Source organism: Muscardinus avellanarius (assembly GCF_963383645.1).
Source record: "Muscardinus avellanarius genome assembly, chromosome: 11".
NCBI lineage: Eukaryota > Metazoa > Chordata > Mammalia > Rodentia > Gliridae > Muscardinus > Muscardinus avellanarius.
Genome location: NC_137797.1, coordinates 101449643 through 101470270, shown reverse-complemented (window position 1 = coordinate 101470270; position 20628 = coordinate 101449643). Strand labels below are relative to the sequence as shown.

Genomic DNA, 20628 nt, shown 5'->3' with positions numbered 1-20628 from the left:
CTTCTCCTTCTTCTTTTTTTTTGTGGTACTGGGGATGGAACCCAGGGGCATTCTACCTCCAAGCTATACCCCCAGCCCTATATTTTTAGTCTTCATTTTGAAACAGAGTGTCACTGAGATGCAAAGGGCCTAAGTAGCTGAGGCTGTCCTCAAACCGTGATCCTCCTGTCTCAGCCTCCCGAATGCTGGGATTACAAGCGTGCACCACCATGCCCGGCTTCTAGTCTTCTTATCTGGAGCATTTTCAAGCTGTAATACAGCACCCGGAGTTTGGATCACTGAATTCTGTTCCTCCCATTGGTAATTCAAACCATTTCCTATAACCACACTTCCTCCACAGCATTTGACAATTGCTGCACAGTCTAAGGCTGAAGCCACGCCCCCCTTCTTGAAAACCAGCCCTTCCCCCATCAAACCCACAGAATCATCTCTGACTTACCTTGTTATTTCCGTTCCATTTACATAAAATTACACTCTGTGCAGGACACATGGGATGTGCAGCCTTGGCAAATACAACACTCCGCTCAAAGAAAGAGAAATCAATAAATTATTTCCAAAGTTTTACAATACCCGGGAAACAAGGAGAGCTGAACGCGTCCGCTCCTAATTCTCACCCGTGCAGGGTGAAATTAATGCATTGGTCGTCTCTACCTGTCCTTCTCTCTTACGTTACTCCCAGGAGGAATACCCCAGGGACCTGTTTCTCAAGGAGCCATGCACGGTACAATGCCCTTCAGTAATGTGCAGAGTCCAGAGCCGACCTCTGAAACAGTGAGGGCCTACTTCCCCGAGACCTGGATCTGGGAGTTGGTGGTGGTGAAGTAAGTATCGTCACACACACTTCTCCACGTGCCCTTGGGAGAGAGAATGTGGGTCCTTGGAGCATTCTGAATGCTAGAACAATCTTCCTGGCAAGTTCAAAATAACTATCTTAGCCCCTTCTCTTTTCAGGATAGACCCAAGTTAAGATGTTTTATTAGAATAATTGTCCCAAGAGCTGAACAATTTGAAGATCATTATTCTTGAGACAGACAAAAAGCAACCGTGGTTTTTTGTGGGAGTTTTTTCTGTGGTACTGGGGATGAAACCCAGGGGCATTCTACCTTCGAGCTACACCCCCAGCCCTATATTTTCATTCTTGATTTTTGCAGCAAGGTCTCACTGAGTTGCAGAGGCTGTCCTCACTAAGTAGCTGAGGCTGTCCTCGAACCACAATTCTCCTGCCTCAGCCTCCCGGATGTTGGGATTACAGGCGTGCGCCACCATGCCCAGCTGAGTCCTGGTTCTTAAATAAGCTAACTTATGGGATGGTACAATAGTGATGATGCTTAAGGACCAAACCGAATCACACTCAAAGATCCTGACTGAAAGTCCAGTGGTGTGTGATATGACCATAGTGTGATAAAGGGAAGAGGCACCATTTCTTGCCTTGCATTTTCCCAACTCGGTCTCCAGTGTATTATCTCGTATAGACACAGACACGCACCAGGTGCCCTTGTGGGGACCCAGCTCTTACTATAGCTTTGTGTTTAAAAGACGTATCATCCGCTTCCTTTCTGTTCCCGCCACCGTCCTCCCAGCTCCTCAGGTGTGGCCGAAGTAGGAAGAACAGTGCCTGACACCATCACCGAGTGGAAGGCGGGGGCCCTCTGCCTGTCCAGCGACTCGGGCCTGGGCCTCTCTCCCGTCGTCTCCCTCCGAGCCTTCCAGCCCTTCTTCGTGGAGCTCACAATGCCCTACTCTGTGGTCCGTGGAGAGGCCTTTACGCTCAAGGCCACCGTGCTGAGCTACCTTCCCCAGTGCATCCGGGTGAGGATGGCGAGGGTGAATTGGAAGGGTAGACAGAGCAAATGATTTCTTTGCTCTACGTTTTCAACACTTAACTCAGATGTCAGCCAGGCGTGGTGGATCCCCCGACAGGAGGACCACAGGTTCGAAGCCAGCCTCAGCAACTTAGTGAGACCCTGTTTCCAAATATAAAATAGGTCTGGGAGTGTAGCCCAGAGGTAGAAAAGCCCCTGGGTTCCACCCCCAGTACCACACACACACAAAAAAGACAACTCAGATGTCACTGTCAACATGATTTACATTATGATGTAAGACTATAACGCACCAATAAAAGCATATAAACATTTAAAAAAGAGATAATTCAGGGAATTATGCGTAAACATTACACAGAAATACCCTGAGGCAAGGTAAAATGTGATTGTTGAGAAAATACAAAGACAAATTGGACTGCAGGTATTTAAGCTGCTGCTGCTGTGTGTGTGTGTGTGTGTGTGTGTGTGTGTGTGTGTGTGTGTGGTACTGGGGATGGAACCCAGGGGCATCCTACCTCCAAGCTACAGCCCTATGTTTTATTCTTTATTTTGAAACAGTGTCTCCCTGGGTTGCAGAGGGCCTCATGAACCATGATCCTCTGGTGTCAGCCTCCCAACTGGGATTACAAGCGTTCGCCACCACACCTGCTTTAAACTGCATTTTTTTTTCTAAAGTTTCCTTTGCCACAAGTTAGGTTTTGTGCCAGGAAGATTCTTAACATTGGCCCCAAACTCAGCCTCAATTCCGCAAGCATCACTTGGGTATGAGTATTTCCTTTGGAACACAGTATCCTCAAGATCAGGAACCTTTTTTTATATGAGTCATAGTGCTCCACACCTTGTTACAGGAAGGAAAGGAAGGGAGGGAGGAAGAGAGGGAGAAAGGGCTGGGTCAGGGAGAAAGTCTACAGAGCAGAAGAACCAGTGCGTTGTTTTCCCAAGGGCAATATAGAATATATAATTGCTACTGTTCACCAAGTGGTGTGCAAATGTATGTTGTATCACTTTATTTTGGGGGGGGTTTTGTTTTGTTTTGGTTTTTTTTGGTGGTACTGGGGTTCCTGGAAGCCCTTCTATCTCCGGGCTACACTCCCAGACCTATTTTATATTTTTGAAACAGGGTCCCTTGCACCATCGAGGCTGGCTTGGAACCTGCGCGATCCTCCTGTCTCCGCCTCCCAAGCGCGGGGATTACAAGCGTGCGCCACCATGCCCGGCTTTGTTGGTATCATTACGATGGCTAGTCACACTGCACCAATAAAAGCACTTAAGAATTAATACCTGCTGCTGCTCCCCTCCTGCACGAGCTGCAGCTGTGGACTTCTCCACTCTGCCCTAATCGGCAAGCGGTCTCCATCTGTGTCGTCGTCGTTTCCGTGGTTCTTAAAGCATAGATGAGAGTATGCCCCGCACTTTTTTACAGACACCAGCTTCCTGCAGCACCACACGCGACTCTGACTCCACACACAGCGCTCATGGTGTCTCCACATCCCCGTCAGTTCTGTCCTTTTCCCTCGCCTGCGGTATAGGTCAGTGTGCAGCTGGCGGCCTCTCCAGCACTCCTAGCTTCCCCGGATAGAAAGGGAGACGAAGCCCACTGCCTCTGCGGGAATGAGCGGCGAACCTTGTCCTGGATGGTGACTCCGAAAACCCTAGGTGAGTGAGCAGCCCCCAAAGGTCCTCCAGTTACCAAGAACAGTGGGTAACCACAGGCCCCTGGTACCATATTCTTTTTTTTCTTCTCATGGATTTGGCCATACAAATTTAATTTCTTTTCTTTTTTCTTTTTATCCATGATGACTGCCTCCTATAATTCTCACCTGACCTGGTCCCCACAATCCCTGCCCTTCTGCATTTTTTATTCAGTATACATTAGCCTTGTTTATTTTTTTAGCTCTCTCTCTGTGTGTGTGTGTGTGTGTGTGTGTGTGTGTGTGTGTGTGTGTGTTGCTAGGGATTAAACCCAATGTTCTACCTCTGAGCTACATGTCCACCTCTATATTATTCTTTTTCATTATTTTGAAATAGGATCTCACTAAGTGGCTGAAGAGCTTGCTAAATTGATAAGGTGGCCTGGAACTTTTGATCCTCCTATCTCAGCCTCCCAAGTACCAGGAGTGCCCAGCTACCTTTATTTACTATTCTGGCCAATTGTATGGACAAAGTGCAGCCCCTCGGGGTTCCCTACCCAATGGATACTCATCTTTTTCCATGATCTTTGTTTCAGGAGATGTGAATGTCTCCGTGAGTGCAGAGGCAGTGCAGAGTCAAGAGCTGTGTGGCAACGAGGTCACTGTGGTCCCTGAGGTCGGGAGGAGAGACACAGTCATCAAAACCCTGTTGGTGGAGGCAAGTGCATCTGGTCCACGGGACATATTTTTCTGATTCCCTAACAACTTGAAGAGAGGACAACGATGTAGCCATTTTTTTTTTTTTTAACAAAGGACAACTCGTGCTCACCCAGTCCATCCTATCAGACGGATGGGATTTCCCATCCTGAACGTGATGTGGGGACCTTGCCAGCTACTGTCAGTGGGTTTTTTTTTCCATAAATTACTTGAGAGCTACTGCACCTTTTGGCCTTCACCTCCCTCTGGTGATGCACATATTTCCCACACCTGTTACCTTTGATTTGCTGTTCTTCTTAGCACCTTTTATTTGCCCCTCTTACCAGCCTCCCTGGTCCCTTAATGTTTTATAATAACTTTATAGTAAGTAAGATGTTGGACATCACTTCACGTAAACTCTTCCTTTCAAAGCAAGGTACCTAGGCTTGTCCTTCTGTGGTATGGAGAATGTTCATACCTTTTGTCCCTTCTTTTCTACCCAAGCCTGAAGGTGTTGAACAAGAAGAGACATTCAACTCACTGGTCTGTGCTTCAGGTAAGAGTCTATCCTCGCAAGCACTGGGAGAACAAAGCCACACAGGGGTAGAAACCTCAAGTTACACTGAACATCCGTGCATATGCTCTCCCATGATGTCCAGAATATTCTACTAAAATCGGCATCATGGGCTGGGTGTGGTGGCACACATTTGTAATCCCCGCGCTTGGGAGGCAGAGACAGGAGGATCGCGCAGGTTCGAAGCCAGCCTCACTGGCTTAAGAGACCCTGTTTCCAAATAAAAACATTAAAAAATAGGTCTGGGAGTGTAGCCTGGAGGTAGAAGGGTTTCCAGGAACCCCCAGTACCACCAAAAAAAAAAAAAATCAGCATCATACGGCTGGGTGTGGTGACGCACGCTTATAATCCCAGCATTTGGGAGGCTGAGACAGGAGGATCATGGTTCACGGACAGCCTCGGCTACTTAGTGAGGCCCTTTACAACCCAGTGTGACCCTGTTTCAAAAAAAAATAAGAAATAGGGCTGGGAGTGTAGCTCAGAGGTAGAATGCCCCTTGGTTCCTCCCCCAGTACTGCAAAACAAAAAAAGAAGCAATCAGCATTATGTTCTTTCATACCATGAAGAAACAGTTGTAGCTTTCGTACAGTGTGGTATTCAATAGAGTATTAATTCTATGGCCAGAGTGTCTAAATGCTGTCTCTGTCCACTGAGAAGGACTAATTTAAGGTATATTCCTATTATCTATTATCTAGATAATATAAATATTTTTATTTTTAAACTCTATTCAAATACTAAGAATAAGGAAGTAAAATAGCATATATTCTTATGGATATGCTTTACTAATGCTCCAATAAATCAGAGAACCATAGCTCCCCACCAGTCCCTAGCCTCCTGGTAGAGGTTTCTGAACCCAGCCATGCAAAACGTGACTGAGGAGGGAAATGAGTCTGAAAGTCACATCGTGCTAAGAGGAACTGCGTTATTACAGGTGATCTCATTCTTAAGTCAAATCCTTACTCCTGGGACCTAGAATTCCTCCAGGAGATATAATAGTACTACTGCTAACTCTAGTACTAAACTACCCATCCTATTATTTGGAACGTCGTATGTGCAGAGCCTGTTCTGGATGTTGCCCATTTCTCAGTTCATTGAATCGTCATGGCTTACCCAGGTCACACAGCAGGGCCAGCAGCGTTCCAGCGTGGCGCACTGGCTTCCCCTCCCAACCACCGCCTAACGCTGGCATCGCAGAGGGTCTCCTCTGATGTGGGTTATCTGCTTCCAGGGTCTGGAGCCTCTGAGGAGCTCTCCCTGAAGCTTCCACCAAACGCGATCAAAGAATCTGCCAGGGCCTCGTTCTCCGTTTTGGGTGAGTCACTCTGTGCTTAATAAATTTGGGCTAAAAGAGTTGCCAGGGAGCCTCTTACCTATACATTTACACTCAAGTTGTCAAGTGATTGATTACTTCTCCTTCCACTGGGTTCAAGAAGGCTCCCTTTCAGTAAAGAGAATTCTTTCCTTGTCTTATTCTTCCCTTAGGTGACTCTTGAGTATGAAAGTCATTTATGGTTAATCATGTCGGCCGTGTATGAACTGACGTTACGTTATCATCTAATCCTCTCATCCCTCAGGTGACATCCTGGGTTCTGCTATAGAGAATACACAGAATCTCCTCCAGATGCCCTATGGCTGTGGAGAACAGAACATGCTTCTCTTCACTCCTAACATCTATGTCTTGAACTATCTGAAGGAAACCCAACAGCTGACTCCGGAGATCAAGTCCAAAGCCACTGACTATCTCATCAGTGGTAAGAGAGAGAGAGAAAATTGAACTCTGCTAATCTAAAGAGACTCTCCCCAACTAGGCTTGAGTTATACCATCAAATATTAACCCATCTTGGTGATTGCTGTAGAAAGAACAGTCCTCCCACTCTTAATAGTATCTTGTGTTCAGCGGTACCCATAATATCCAAGAACTTTGGCAGGTCCTGTATATAGGGGACCATGATGTGTCGGTGGCTCCTGGATACATCAGCCTCATGGGGGGGGGGGGGGGTTGCCCTTCCTTGATGTTCCTGGGCCATCTGAAACCTTCCTTCCAGGTTACCAGAGACAGCTGAACTACAAACACCAAGACGGCTCCTACAGCACCTTCGGGGAAACACAGGGCAGAAACCAAGGCAATACTTGGTAAGGGAAGAGAATCCACCCTGAACGCCAATTAGGAGTTCAAAGCACATACCTGATTACCCTACTCAATCCTTCTAGCAACCCCGTGAAACTTAGTTTCATAATACAGAGGAGGAAATTTGTTGGTGCTTTTTTTTTTTTTTTTTTTTTTTTGGTGGTACTGGGGTTCCTGGAAACCCTTCTACCTCTGGGATATATTCCCAGACCCATTTTTATACTTTTCTTAAAGTTTGGAAACAGGGTCTCTTAAGCCAGCGCGGCTGGCTTCAAACCTGTGCGATTCTCTTGTCTCCGCCTCCCAAGCGTGGGGATTACAAGCGTGTGCCACCACGCCCAGCTTGTTGGTGCATTTTAATCACACATCATAATGTGGTTCAGAGTGAGAGAGACGCACTTGTACACAGCCCTTGGCGAGCTCCCCACCCCGGCCCCACCCACTTCCTAGACCCACCGGTGCTCGCCATTCAGATTGGCCTGGATAAATTTGTGTATGAACATCATGGCCACAGAAGTGTTCCCTCCTGGAGTCTCCTCCCCCACCCACGTCCCCCCACCAAGGCCCCCTTTCCGTCACTCCATCAGTGTTTCTCCTCGTTTGTCTGGAACCCCTCCTCAAATCCCGCTTTCTCCCTAGCTCCTTCATAACGAGGGAAACATCTGACTCTTCACTTTCTGTGACTGACTAATCTCACTTAGCTTGATATTCTCAGCTTCTGAGGAGGAACTTCATAGTCATTTTGGATAAATAACTGTCTCAGGCACAAACTCTTAAAAAGGAGCTGAAATGAGAAGGGTTTGAGGTTGAATCTTCTGACATCCCAAATACCATGACACTTTTCCTCCTGACATTGCTAAAGGGACACTGTATATTTGGAACTTGCTTGGCATTGAGAGGTGTTATGCCCAGGCTATAGACGTTGCCGACGCTACCCACAGAACACAACCTAATGACCTACTGATGGCTCACTGTGGCTCTGCTCTGACCAATGAGCCATCTAGCGGGTATCCAGGCAGTAGAAGGGCAGGGGAAATACCTCCTGAAGCAGAACATGAGACATTAGTCCTTTAGAATAAATAGAGCAGAGATTGCCCAAAAGAAGGTCCAAAGACATGAAGAAAGCTCAGAATGTAGAAGCTACCTTAGTTAAGAAAACTAAGAAGAACCTGAATTACTAAAGCAACAAAGAAATACTCTGGAAAGAAAGGACACATTTGTAATGAACTCAGCAACATCTAGTAATAAGCCGAAAAGGACACAGAAGCTTCCAGTTTAAAAACTTCCAAACTCGCCGGGCGTGGTGGCGCACGCTTGTAATCCCAGCATTCGGGAGGTTGAGACAGGAGGATCGCGGTTCACAGGCAGCCTCAGCTACTTAGTGAGGCCCTTTGCAACTCAGTGAGACCCTGTTTCAAAATAAAGACTAAAAAATAGAGCAAGGGGTATAGCTCGGAGGTAGAATGCCCCTGGATTTCATCCTCAGTACTCCAAAAAAAAAAATAAAATTCCAAACACTTATTAGTTCTCAGGGGGTACACCGGGAGTCGGGGAGCCTATGTGTCCAAAACAGAGCCACAAGGTGTTGGATGGAAACAAGCCTCAGCACTCCTCTCGTCCTCCCCCAGGCTCACAGCCTTTGTACTGAAGACATTCACCCAGGCTCGAGAACACATCTTCATCGATGACGCACACATCACCCAAGCCTTCACCTGGCTCTCCCAGAAGCAGAAAAGCAATGGCTGCTTTGAGAGCTCCGGGTCACTTCTCAACAACGCCATCAAGGTAAACTGCTCAAAAAGGCCTTATGATAGATCGATGTCATATTCTCCGAGGGTGAGGGGAGGAAAGAGGCGTAGAGAACTGGCAAAGATAACTTCCTGGGTGATGCGGGAAAGCATCGGAGGAAGAGGACAGCTCTCCCTGGGTATCCACGAAGGATCGATACAAGAGCTCTCTGCAGATCCTCTGTCATATAAAATAATGTAGTGTTTCCATGGAAACTATGCACATCACCCCATATATTTTAAATGTTCTTTAGATTACTTATCATGCCTAACATAATGCAAATGCATTTATAACATAAATAGGTGTTATATGGTATTGCTTCAAGAACCACGAAAAGGACCATGAACAAGAAGTCTGTCAAGTTCCGCAGAGAGGCCAATTTTTAGTTCTCACGTATTTTCAACTCGTTGTTAGTTGAATCTGTAGACACAGAATCTTTGGATGCAAAGGGCTGGCTGTCTTAATCCTACAGAGAAGGGGGCAGCGGTGATTGGCTTGATGGCAACAGATACTGAGGAGAGTTCCTGTTGAACAACAGACGAGATTATACTAAAACTGGGAGTGGGGACTCATCAGAATCAGTTTCAGCCAACTTCTGAATCTCCCTCACACTCTCTCTCTCTTTCTCCTATTCACAGGGAGGAGTGGAAGACGAAGTGACCCTCTCTGCCTACGTCACCATTGCTCTTCTAGAGATCCCGCTCTCGGTCACCGTGGGTACCGCCTCAATCCCATTCCCTACCAGGACACTATGGGCTTGCTCTCTGGAGTAGCACTCTACCAAAAACCAAGTCTCAAGTCGCCTTTGCTCAATGATGAATCATTTTCTGTGTGTGTGTGTGTGTGTGTGTGTGTGTGTGTGTGTGTGTGTGTACGCGCGCGCACACACGTTACTGGGGATGGAACCTAGTAGCATTCTACCACTAAACTACATTCTCTCTTTTTTTTTTTTTTTTTTGCAGTACTGGGGATGGAACCCAGGGACATTCAACCTCTGAGCAATACCCCAGCCCTATTTTTATTCTTTACTTTGAAACAGGGTCTCACTGAGTTGCAAAGGGCCTCACTATATAGGAGCTGAGGCTGTCCTTGAACCGTAATTCTCCTGTTTCAGCCTCCCAAATGCTGGGATTACAAGTGTGCACCACCACGCCCAGCTATGATGGGGCATTTCAGACCAATGAGCTTGTTGGTAAATGCACCAAAAAAGGATTCATACTTATCCAGTGCCACCCTTGGACTATGTACCAAAACCAAGAGTCAAAACACAGGCTCACTTGTTGGATTCATTAGGATGTAACTCTGAAGTTTAGATATGTAAAAAATATATATTCTTCAACCAGACGTGGTGGTGCACGCTTGTAATCCCAGTACTTGGGAAGCTGAGACAGGAGGATCGCCCAGGTTCGAAGCCAGCCTCAGCTACTTAGTGATGCTCTCAGCAACTTAGACCCTGTTTCCAAATAAAACATAAAAATAGGTCTGGGAGTATAGTCCAGAGGTAGAAAACCCAGTACCACAAAAAATATATATATGTATATTTATAATATATATATATATATTTTTATATAATATATATGTAAAACTCTGTATGACATAAATGTGCATTCCCATATTATTTCCCAATTGCAATTCCCTTCCCTTCCCTCCCTCTCCCTCTCCCTTTATAGTATTCTCCTATAACTAGGCATCTGGCTGTCCACCTGGCTGGCTGGAAGCCACTGGTGACGTCTGCCCAACAATGTCCAGCTGAAGCCTCACCCCGTCCCGTTTGCCCTGGTTGGACACCACCCACTCTTCCTTTACAGACCTCTACCCTCCGCAATGCCCTGTTCTGCCTGGAAACGGCCTGGGATACAGCGAAGCGGGGAACCCAGGGCAGCCACGTCTACACCAAGGCCTTGTTGGCCTATGCCTTTTCCCTAGCAGGAAACCAAATTCGAAGGAGAGAGATACTGAACTCGCTTAATGAGGAAGCTGTGAAAGAAGGTGAGACTGAATGGCAAAGATTCTCCCCTTTGACTTCGTACCGGTCCTACCAAAAGAGGAGTGTTGGACTCGCTCTGAAGTCTACAAACTTCGCCAGGATTTTTTTTTTTTTTTTCGGTACTAGGGATGGAACCCAGGGGCATTCTACCTCCCAGCTACACCCCCAGCCCTATTTTTTTATCCTTTAATTTTTGAAGCAGGGTCTCACTGAGTTGCAGAGGCCTCATTAAGTCGCTGAGGCTGTTCATGAACCATGATCCTCCTGTCTCCACCTCCTGAATGCTGGGATTACAAGTGTGTGCCACCACACCCAGCTTTGCCAGGAATTTATGTAGATCATCTACTGCGATGTCAGATCACTTCTTAAGATAATATCTTCTCTGCAATCACCTATTTTGTATAGAACAGAATAGACAACATCACAGGTAGATAATACAATTTTATTCCTACCTGCTAAAGACAGTATATTACACAAATTCACATACTTTCATATGGTACCTGCCTTTATAGTTGGGTGAAAAGAGACATAACAAAAGAAAACATATTCAAGGGAAGTGTAAAAACATTATCAATGTGTTTTCTTCTTTGCCAGTGAGATCTTCACATAAGTTCTCGAACATAAATAGGTAGACTGTATGTTTCCATGTATACTCTAATTCCAAGGAAATGCCACAAACTATAAAAGAATTCTCTCTCTCTCTCTCTCTCTCTCTCTCTCTCTCTCTCTCTCTCTCTCTCTCTCTCACACACACACACACACACACACACAATCAACCCAACCAAAATAACATTGGGAAGATTGGTGAAGATGCTGTATGCTTCACCCTCTGCCAACACTCTACCTGAGTCCCACAAAATAAACCAAACTAAGCATAGAAGTGTGAGGTAGTGAGTCTTAGGGGCTGATGAAAGAGTGGACCTTGATTTCTCTCTCATATTTTTTTAACTCTGTATGACATAAATGTGCATTCAATTATTATTTCCCAATTGCAATTCTCTTCTCTCCCCTCCCCCTCCTCCTCCCTCTCTCTCTCTCTCTCCTCCTCCTCTCTCTTTCTCTCTCACTCACTCTCTCTCTCCTGTCTCCCAATCCCTCTCCTCTCCTCTCTCTCTCCTCTTTTTCTCCTCCTCCTCCTCCTCCTCCTCCTCCTCCTCCTCCTCCTCCTCCTCCTCTTCCTCCTTCTTCTTCTTCCTTTCTCCTCTCTCCTCTCTCCTCTCTCCTCTCTTCTCTCTCCACCTTAAGACAACACAATCCATTGGGAGCGACCTCAGAAGCCCAGCACAGCCCAGGGCCTTTGGTTCCAACCGCAGGCGCCCTCTGCGGAGGTGGAGATGACGGCCTACGTGCTCCTGGCTCTCCTCGCCGCCCAGCCCGCCCTCCCCGCGGAAGACCTGAGGTCCGCAGTGCGCATCGTCAAGTGGCTCGCTAAGCAACAGAATGCCCGCGGCGGGTTCGCGTCCACCCAGGTCCGTGGCTCCCAAAAAGTGTTCTCCAGGTACACTTGGCAACGAGGAGGCTTGAAAAACTGGAACAGTTCCAAAGGAAAGAGGGGGAATTGTGAAATCTTTGAAGAGCCAGTTGAGGGTTATTTGAGGACCATGAGAATGTAAAGGAAAGCCTTATAACATTCCTGTAAGACAATTACACTGCACCCTGTGCTAAGACACTCTCGTTTTTCTAAAGATGTGCCGTCCATGCTGGACAGACTAGACCACAGAACTGCATGACGCCTCATAATGTTCCTGGCCTCTCCCCACTCAATGCCAGTAACAGCCAGTTCCCAGTTGAGACACAGCAAAACAGCCTCCAGTGGAGGGTCAGTGTTCTAGACTTCAGCACAGGTCTTCAGAATCCTGCAAAAACTCCTCCAAAGTGAGCCCCAAAAGTATGTATTTAAAAGAAAATTGACCTCCCCAGGTGTGACGGAGCATGCACGTAATTCCAGTACTTGGGAGGCTGAGACAGGAGGATCGCAGGTTTTATGCCAGCACTGGAAACTTAGGAAGACCCTCAACAACTTAGCAAGACCCTTTTTAAAAATAAAAAGAGCAAGGGGTATAACTAAGAGGTAAAGTACTTCTGGGTTCAATTCTCAGCACCAAAAATAAATAAATAAAACTGAAAATGGAAAGTGAGTAAGAGGAACTCACTTTGATCTGTATTGAATGACTGAGGGATTGAGCCTATGAATTTTATGCTTCCAAATTACACTACCAGCCCTTTTTTTATTTTGAAATAGGGTCTCACTAAGTCACTAAGGCTGGCCTTAAACCTGTGTTGGGCATGTACCACCATACCCAACTAATTTTAGACCTTTCATGATGGATATATCCAAGAGGACTATTAATAATAAAGAGAAGACATTAATTTCTACATATAAAGAAAACCTCAAAGGATGATGATACCAATGCAGATGATAATAAACTTTAACACCAATTAGCATTAGTAACATTTATTGTACTTGGAGAAACTATAGCATGCTTTTAATATTATCTAAAAGGCCGTGGAAAAGGAAAAACAATTCACAGAGGTATGCCATGGAGGAGAAATAATATCCCTCTCCACTGAGGTTGGCTAACACAGACTCTGGTGGGTAACCCCAACCGCCAACGGTTCACTCTGGGGGTTTCTCTCCATTCATCTATTCCAGGACACGGTGGTAGCTCTGCATGCACTGTCCAGATATGGCGCGGCTACTTTCACCAAAACTGAGGACACGGCTCAGGTGACCATTCGGGATTCACAAGCCTTTGCCCAGGACTTCAAAGTAGACAACAAGAACCTCCTGCTGCTACAGCAGGTCCCACTACCAGAGGTGCCTGGGGAGTACGCCGTGACCGTGACCGGGAGAAGATGTGTGTATCTTCAGGTGGGGCTCTGGGTCATTATGTTGAAGAGAGTCAACTTTAAACTCTCTGGTTGAAATAAAAACTCCACTCTTTACTTCCTGGGAAAGTCAAGGGGAAATCTGAAAGCATTAAGTGAGAAAAAAAAAGTGAGAGGTCCCCAGATGATATTTTGTGTTCCACAGACAACCATGAGATACAATATTCTTCAAAAGAAGGAGGACTTCCCGTTTGCTTTGAAGGTGCAGACCCTGCCCCAAACCTGTGATGGACCCACAAGCAGCTTCCAGATCTCACTGGATATCAGGTAGGACCTCAACTGGACCTGATCCTGGATCCCAAAGCTACCTGGAACTGTCCGTTCACAGGAAGCTGTTATTAGATGAGTGTACTGTAGGCTTGATAGACCTATTAATGAGGCTAGACTTTTAACATTGTTGAAGGATCCTGTTCTCTCCTGAGTCTTATCTTAAAGTGTCAGTAATACTATCAAAGCATTTGAGACCGTTTGGTAGCAAGTCTTTCAAATAAAAATCATGGACCATTCATATATTCTAATCAATTCCTACTTTTATTTCGCACTAAATCGTGTTATACGTATTGTTAAACAATAGTTTTTTCTCAAGGATCCGTGCTTTAAATTGAGTCTTTATTGCCTTTTTCTGAATAATTAAATCTTAATTCTCTCCTTCTAATCAAATGATCAGGTAATAAGTGCTAATGATAAATTCAAAGTACAAATCACATATAAAATATAAAGATCACTCTATCATAGCCCAGCAGAAACAACAGGAATCCTAAGAAACCACACCGGCAAGTGGTATTGCTGTTCATCTGTATTGATGATGTTTACATTATCAAACATCATATTTCAGACAACCAACCCAACTATAAAACATCATGGAATCAAAGTGTACAGCAAAAGAGAGTGTGTCTGATCTCTGACAATATTTTGAAGACGCTTTGGGGAAGCATGATGCATTCAAGTTAACTAAAAATGTAAAAGTAATGCGTACTACCTAAGAAATGAAGAATACCGATGGAGAGTCCAAAATCTGTAGATACATTTAAAATGCAGATTATCAAACTCCACTTCTAAAGATTCTGACTAGATAGTTTGGAGAATGAGGCTTGAAGATCCGGGAGTTTAGTAAGCTAAAGATGCGATGTACACTCGGGTTCCCAACATCATATTGGTCCAAGGGACACAGATTTCTGTGGATAATAATGTGAAGAGAAAGTTCATGAAAATGGGTGGGTTTGCGGTGAGGCATAAAAGAGAAAATTTAGTTTTCTTTCACATATTACGCCCTAATTCCTTGTTTCTTTTACACTACAGTTACACCGGGAGTCGTTCTGTTTCCAATATGGTGATTGTTGATGTAAAGATGATTTCTGGTTTTATCCCCCTGAAACCAACGGTAAAAATGGTAGGTGTGTTTTAAACCTACTAGACCACAAACAAAAAAGATATTATATAACCCCAAACTAAGGCCATAACAAGATGGAAGCCATATCTATCTTATCCTGCCTCAAAGGCATTTTTCCCCAAACCCAGGAAATAAAATTCCTGGCTCTAAGATAAGGGGACTGTATAATATCTAATACTCCATGGAGTATTCTAAAAAAAAAATACCAGAAGAGCCCTTTTTCTTATGCCAGATGGTCTAGTTGGAAATTTAAAAGACACGGACACAAAACAGTATAATAATAACCCAAGAAAGACTATGGTTGAAACCCCAGACTGACTGATAGGCACTAAAAATTGGGGAATAAAAAAATCAAAATCACCTATAATCACCAACGATGCGAGAGGGTCTCTCATGTTACTTGGACATCAAAGGATATTTAGTTTCCTTGTCTTCATAGAAAGCCAGATGATGTCCTCACAGTCGTGACACGACACCGTTGAATCCTGGCTCCAGAACTTGACGACTCCTCGTCGTCTTTATGTAACACTTCCTGGCTATTTCATCTTGAAGATGACTTAAACAAATCCTAGTCTTTGAGTTATATGAAGAATAAATATTTGTCTGTTCTAGGTTTTGGGGTGTCTTCACATCTGTTCTCTAACTCTGTGAGTTCTTTCTCTTCAGCTTGAAAGATCTACCTCCGTGAGCAGGGCAGAAACGAAAAACAACCATGTCCTTGTGTATGTAGATGAGGTAAGGACGCTGGCGTCCCGGCACACCCGCGGTCTTCCCACATGGGTCCCTTCGCCAGCAAACCAATAATATAGAGAAAGTAATCATGAGTAATGCTCTTTCAGAAAGTTTCACCACTCTTAAGAGAGTAAAAGAGAATTGTCCTTTTAACTCCATGACACGTCTACTCTTCTTCATTAGGTTAAATTTCGAATTGTGAAATTAATAGAAAAAAAAGAGGCATTCCTGTTATCTTACAGACCTGTCCTCCCCAAAGGAAATAATAGGAACACAGTGGCTGATCAGTGATAGTGTTAACATTCTAAAATATCAGGATGTAAAATAAAATGTAGTTTTCGTCATAATTGTCAAACCTGATCATAACGCAAAGGAAATATTTTATCTGACCACACAAAAAGCAGAGCGTGATATTATAATTACAAATTGTCCAAAACCACATCTCTACATCTTGGCAATATTCACATAGGCCCAGAGAGTTAATCTCACGCAAGGGACTATAATAGAGATCGTGCCACTTGTCCTGCTCACCATAAAGAGTTCCCACGGTTGTGTGCTAACACCCATCCTGACATCCACAAAGGCTTACTCAGCGTGACAGACACAGGTGACTAAGAATCAAGGCGTATTTAATAGAGGATATGTTTTGCTTAAGGAAGAAAGTAGGAGACTTTCCATTCTCCTGATTACGCTCACCTTTCTTATTAGGTAACAAATCAGACACTAAGCTTTTCCTTCTCGGTTCTGCAAGACATCCCAGTGACGGGCCTGAAGCCAGCGACTGTCAAAGTCTATGATTACTATGAGACAGGTGAGTTATTAAAACCGAGGCGATTAAACATCTTGTCCAGAGGCAGGAAATAGACCCTGTCATGACCACTGTTCCTGTTTCAGTACATTCAGTCAACATTATATCTTTATTTTCTCTAAAATATCTACTGTCAGGTGGGCGTGGTGGTGCATGCTTGTAATCCCAACATTCGGGAGACTGAGACGGGAGGATCGTGGTTCACAGACAGCCTCAGCTACTTAGTGAGGCCCTCTGCAACTCAGTGAGACCCTGTTTCAAAATAAAGAATAAAAAATCGGGCAGGGGGTGTAGCTCGGAGGTCAAATACCCCTGGGTTCCACCCCCAGACTGCAAATAAATAAATTAAATTAAATATCTACTGTCAAAAGTACAATTTACCAATTAAGTTGATTGACCAAGAAAAATTAGAACTTAAAAATAAGGATTATAGAGGTCACTGTCTTCAAGGAGTTTAAAGACATAATATATGTGGAATAAATAATATCATAAGAAAAGCCAGTTAAGGACAAAGAAATGTTAGCTAGGTGATAAGTTTGAAAGTTAAAACCCACATAGAAGAGCTGGGTATGGGGACGCACACTTGTAATCCCAGCATTCGGGAGGCTGAGACCGGAGGATCGCGGTTCGAGGACAGCCTCAGCTACTTAGTGAGGCTCTCAGCAACTTAGTGAGACCCTGTTTCAAAATAAAGAATAAAAAATCGAGCTGGGGGTGTAGCTCAGAGGTAGAATGCCCCTGGGCTCCATCCCCAGTACCACACACAAAAAAAAATTAATAAAATAGAAGGTTGGTGCTCAGAAAGAATGGAGAAAAGCCAGGCGTGGTGGAGCACACCTGTAATCCCAGCACCTGGAAGGCTGAGACAGGAGGATTACAGGTTCAAAGCCATCCTCAGCAACTTAGTGAGACAGTGAGCAACTGAGAAAGACCCTGTTTAAAATAAAAAATAAAATGGGTCTGGGGGTGTATCTCAGAGGTAGAATGCCCCTGGGCATTCACTGTACCCCCCCCCCAAAAAAAAAAATAGAAGAAGATCTGTGTTGAATCTTGAAGAGCAAGTAAAAGTTTTTCCAAGTGGACAGGAGTAGATAAAATGTTTCTAGCTGGAGTAATGACCTTAGAAAATGGATCAAAAGGCAAGGTGATGGAGGCAGAGAAATTACAGAAGCGCACGCTAGTGTAATGATGCCATCCTTCCTGACGTCCATGATGCGCATGCGCAAACATATCAAAGACAGTCGCTAAGCCAAACTTGAGAAGGAGGGAGAGAGAAGGGAACGGGGCGGGAACTGGGGGAGGGCTAAGTGAGTGATGTGTGCATGTGTGCCTCCACCATCTTGTACTCCATCATGATGTATGACTAATAAAAATATAATGTAAGCCAATAAAAAAGTTTTAATAAATACATAAAATAATAAAAAAAAATTTAAGCTTGAACAGCTGTTGCCTGAACAGGCTTCTAGCCCCTCTCCTCCAGAGAAGAATTGCACAGGTGCTTTAATTCTGCTCTAGTCACATGAAGTTCTGACCACCCTCACACTTTCCCGTCTCCAGTGGTATAAAGATTTTGTGCGGTCTATTTCTTTTAGATGAGTTTGCTGTTGCTGAGTATGTCGCCCCCTGCAGTCCAGGTAAGATATCACTTTTTATGACCAATATTATGTGCTGTTAACCTGGCTCTCTATCCCCTTAAATTCTCTATCCCTTTAAATTCTCTCAAATTTGAGACACTTCCCACGGCATGCTCTCACGCAAAGAAAAAAACTTTGGAGTGAAAGGCTTATTCTGAAGTGGATGCCCAACTCCTGAGAAAAGTCAGTAAACCGTAATAGTCAAGCCGGAGGATCGCTAGCTCTGATACTCGGCGTTCCACGTCACGGTCAATGAGGTTTTCTTCAGCAATTCTTAAACCAAATTTAGCCCGACACCTATCTTTATAAACGGCGTTTGATCGGTTCGGAGCCACTCTGTTCTCTTAATATTGTATACGGCTGCCTTCGTGAGTGAATTTGTCATGGCATGAGCCATATGGTCATATGACCCACACAGCCTAAAAATAAAAAATACAGCCGGGCTTATCACAGAAAAAGCTTGGATGAGCCCTGCTTTAGCTTTCTTTCCTTCCAGACTCGCCTGGAATGTTCCCCACGGCATTGCTGAGGGTTTTCTTTTTTCCTCTCCATAGATGGGAATGTTTGAGGAGTCCATGTAGACTGCGTATTCCCACGGACTCCCTGTCCTGCACTTGTGCATGGGGGGAATGGGGCTGCTTGTCTCTGTAAAACAGCCACCAAAAACGTTTGTGGAATAAATATGTATTTCTTCTCAGTTATTTATCCTCTCAGTCATTAATCAAGTATTAATTACTTGCTCCCATGGTGAGTTACGTGTTTGTTTATTTGTTTGTTTTGTTTTGTTTTGTGGGTCTGGGGGTGGAACCCAGGAGCATTCAGCCTCCGAGCTACACACCTGCCCTATTTTTTATTCTTTATTTTGAAACAGGGTCTCACTGAGTTGCAGAGGGCCTCACTAAGTAGCTGAGGCTGTCTCCGAACCACGATCCTCCTCCTCAGCCTCCCGAATGCTGGGATTACAAGCATGCGCCACCATGCCCGGCACGTTGTTTTAAATATTATGAAGAATACATATTTGTTACATGGCTACTTCAATTCCAGAGGTGGATAGAAAGCCTAATCAACAATAATTTAACCCGGGTGTGATGGTACATGCCTGTAATCCTAGTATTTGGGAGTCTGAGACAGGAGGATTGTAGGTTCGAGGACCACCTCAGCAAGGAGTGAGACTCTTAGTCAACCTAACTAGACCCTGTTTCAAAATAAAAATAAAAAAGAAGGCTGGGGTATAGCTTAGAGATAGATTGCCCTGAGTTCAATCCCCAGGACTACCAAAAATAAGAATTTATAAGAACATGTATTCTGAAGGACATTAGAAAAACTTACTCATTAAAAGGCTGGGGGTAAGCAGGGCATGGTGGCACACACTTGTAATCCCAGTACTTGCGAGGCTGAGAAAGGTTAGGATCACAGTGCACAGACAGCCTCAGCTACTTAGTGAGGCCCTCTGTAACTCAGTGAGACCCTGTTTCAAAATAAAAAATAAAATAGGACTGGGGGTATAGCTCGGAGGTAGAATGCCTCTGGGTTCAATCCCCAGAATCACACACACCAAAAAAAGATTCTTATATTTTAGAAGCATATACTAAAATATTTATAAATTTTCTTCAAAGGGTACGGGCAGAGGAAAATTACATATGGGTTAATGAATTTTGGGGGTTACTATTATGGATTCATTTTACTATCATAACATTATAGGTATATCCGGTTACATTATGTTATTTTCTCTAATTTTGTTTCTCTTGAAATTCTCCACCATAAACACAACAATTAAGAGACATAAACTCTTTATCATAGATGCAAAAATTAAAAATAACAATGAAAGTCACAAATCTATTTGTAATCAAAGAACAATAAAAATGCTATATGTCAAAATACCAGTGTTAAAGCCAGGCGTGGTGGCACACACTTGTAATCCCAGTACTTGGGAGGCTGAGACAGGAGGATCGCGGTTCATGAAGAGCCTCAGCTACTTAGTGAGGCCCTTTGCAACTCAGTGAGACCCTGTTTTAAAATAAAGAATCAAAAATAGGGCTGAGAGTGTAGCTCGGAGGTAGAATGCCCCTGGGTTCCATCCTCAGTACTGGAAAAAAAAAAAAAAAAAAAACCTGGGTTAAACTTTTAAACTTAGAATTCTGTTTCATAAAACTAAAAACTAAATGTGTTGAAAATCAAGAAAATGTTTTAAATGGGATCAGAAGAAAGCAGGGCAAGATTTTGGCTACGGAAGATTCCCCCAACAATGTGTCCCCACATGGATGCCCGTTTGCACAGCAGTTTACCTTCACAGGAGCCAAAGAACCCAGATGAGAGGCCACATTGCTAGCTTTGAGTATAATAATAAAAGTGATACATGGACAAAGGCAGGAAGGAAGCAGCTGACCATATCACCAACCCACAACTCCAAGCAGTAGAGCGCGGAGAGGGCGATTTCCTATTTAAGGAAGAAGAGGAGACTAATAGTGTTCAGCCTCTGCATTTGAAAATTAATACCAAGGCAGCCACAGTCAACCCGCGCTAGGCAGAGCCCCATAGTCCCTGCTCATAG

General features: G+C 44.4%; 1 protein-coding gene across 1 annotated transcript in view; it reads left to right on the top strand.

Annotated features, from left to right (window-relative positions):
• The window catches only part of LOC308269643 (pregnancy zone protein-like), a gene marked incomplete at both ends in the record, with an annotated part of 40256 nt that extends 19866 nt beyond the window's left edge, over positions 1–20390 (top strand). Inside the window, 19 exons of the mRNA XM_080705008.1 lie at positions 680–821; positions 1581–1809; positions 3350–3476; positions 4048–4169; positions 4652–4703; positions 5950–6033; positions 6296–6472; positions 6767–6854; positions 8478–8634; positions 9276–9350; positions 10446–10626; positions 11870–12093; positions 13278–13496; positions 13659–13780; positions 14813–14903; positions 15570–15638; positions 16344–16446; positions 18036–18077; positions 20257–20390. Of these exons, the coding sequence (XP_080561134.1) occupies positions 680–821; positions 1581–1809; positions 3350–3476; positions 4048–4169; positions 4652–4703; positions 5950–6033; positions 6296–6472; positions 6767–6854; positions 8478–8634; positions 9276–9350; positions 10446–10626; positions 11870–12093; positions 13278–13496; positions 13659–13780; positions 14813–14903; positions 15570–15638; positions 16344–16446; positions 18036–18077; positions 20257–20390 (2438 nt within the window). The remainder of the gene's footprint in view (positions 1–679; positions 822–1580; positions 1810–3349; positions 3477–4047; positions 4170–4651; positions 4704–5949; positions 6034–6295; positions 6473–6766; positions 6855–8477; positions 8635–9275; positions 9351–10445; positions 10627–11869; positions 12094–13277; positions 13497–13658; positions 13781–14812; positions 14904–15569; positions 15639–16343; positions 16447–18035; positions 18078–20256) is intronic.
• Between the last annotated feature and the right edge of the window lie 238 nt (positions 20391–20628).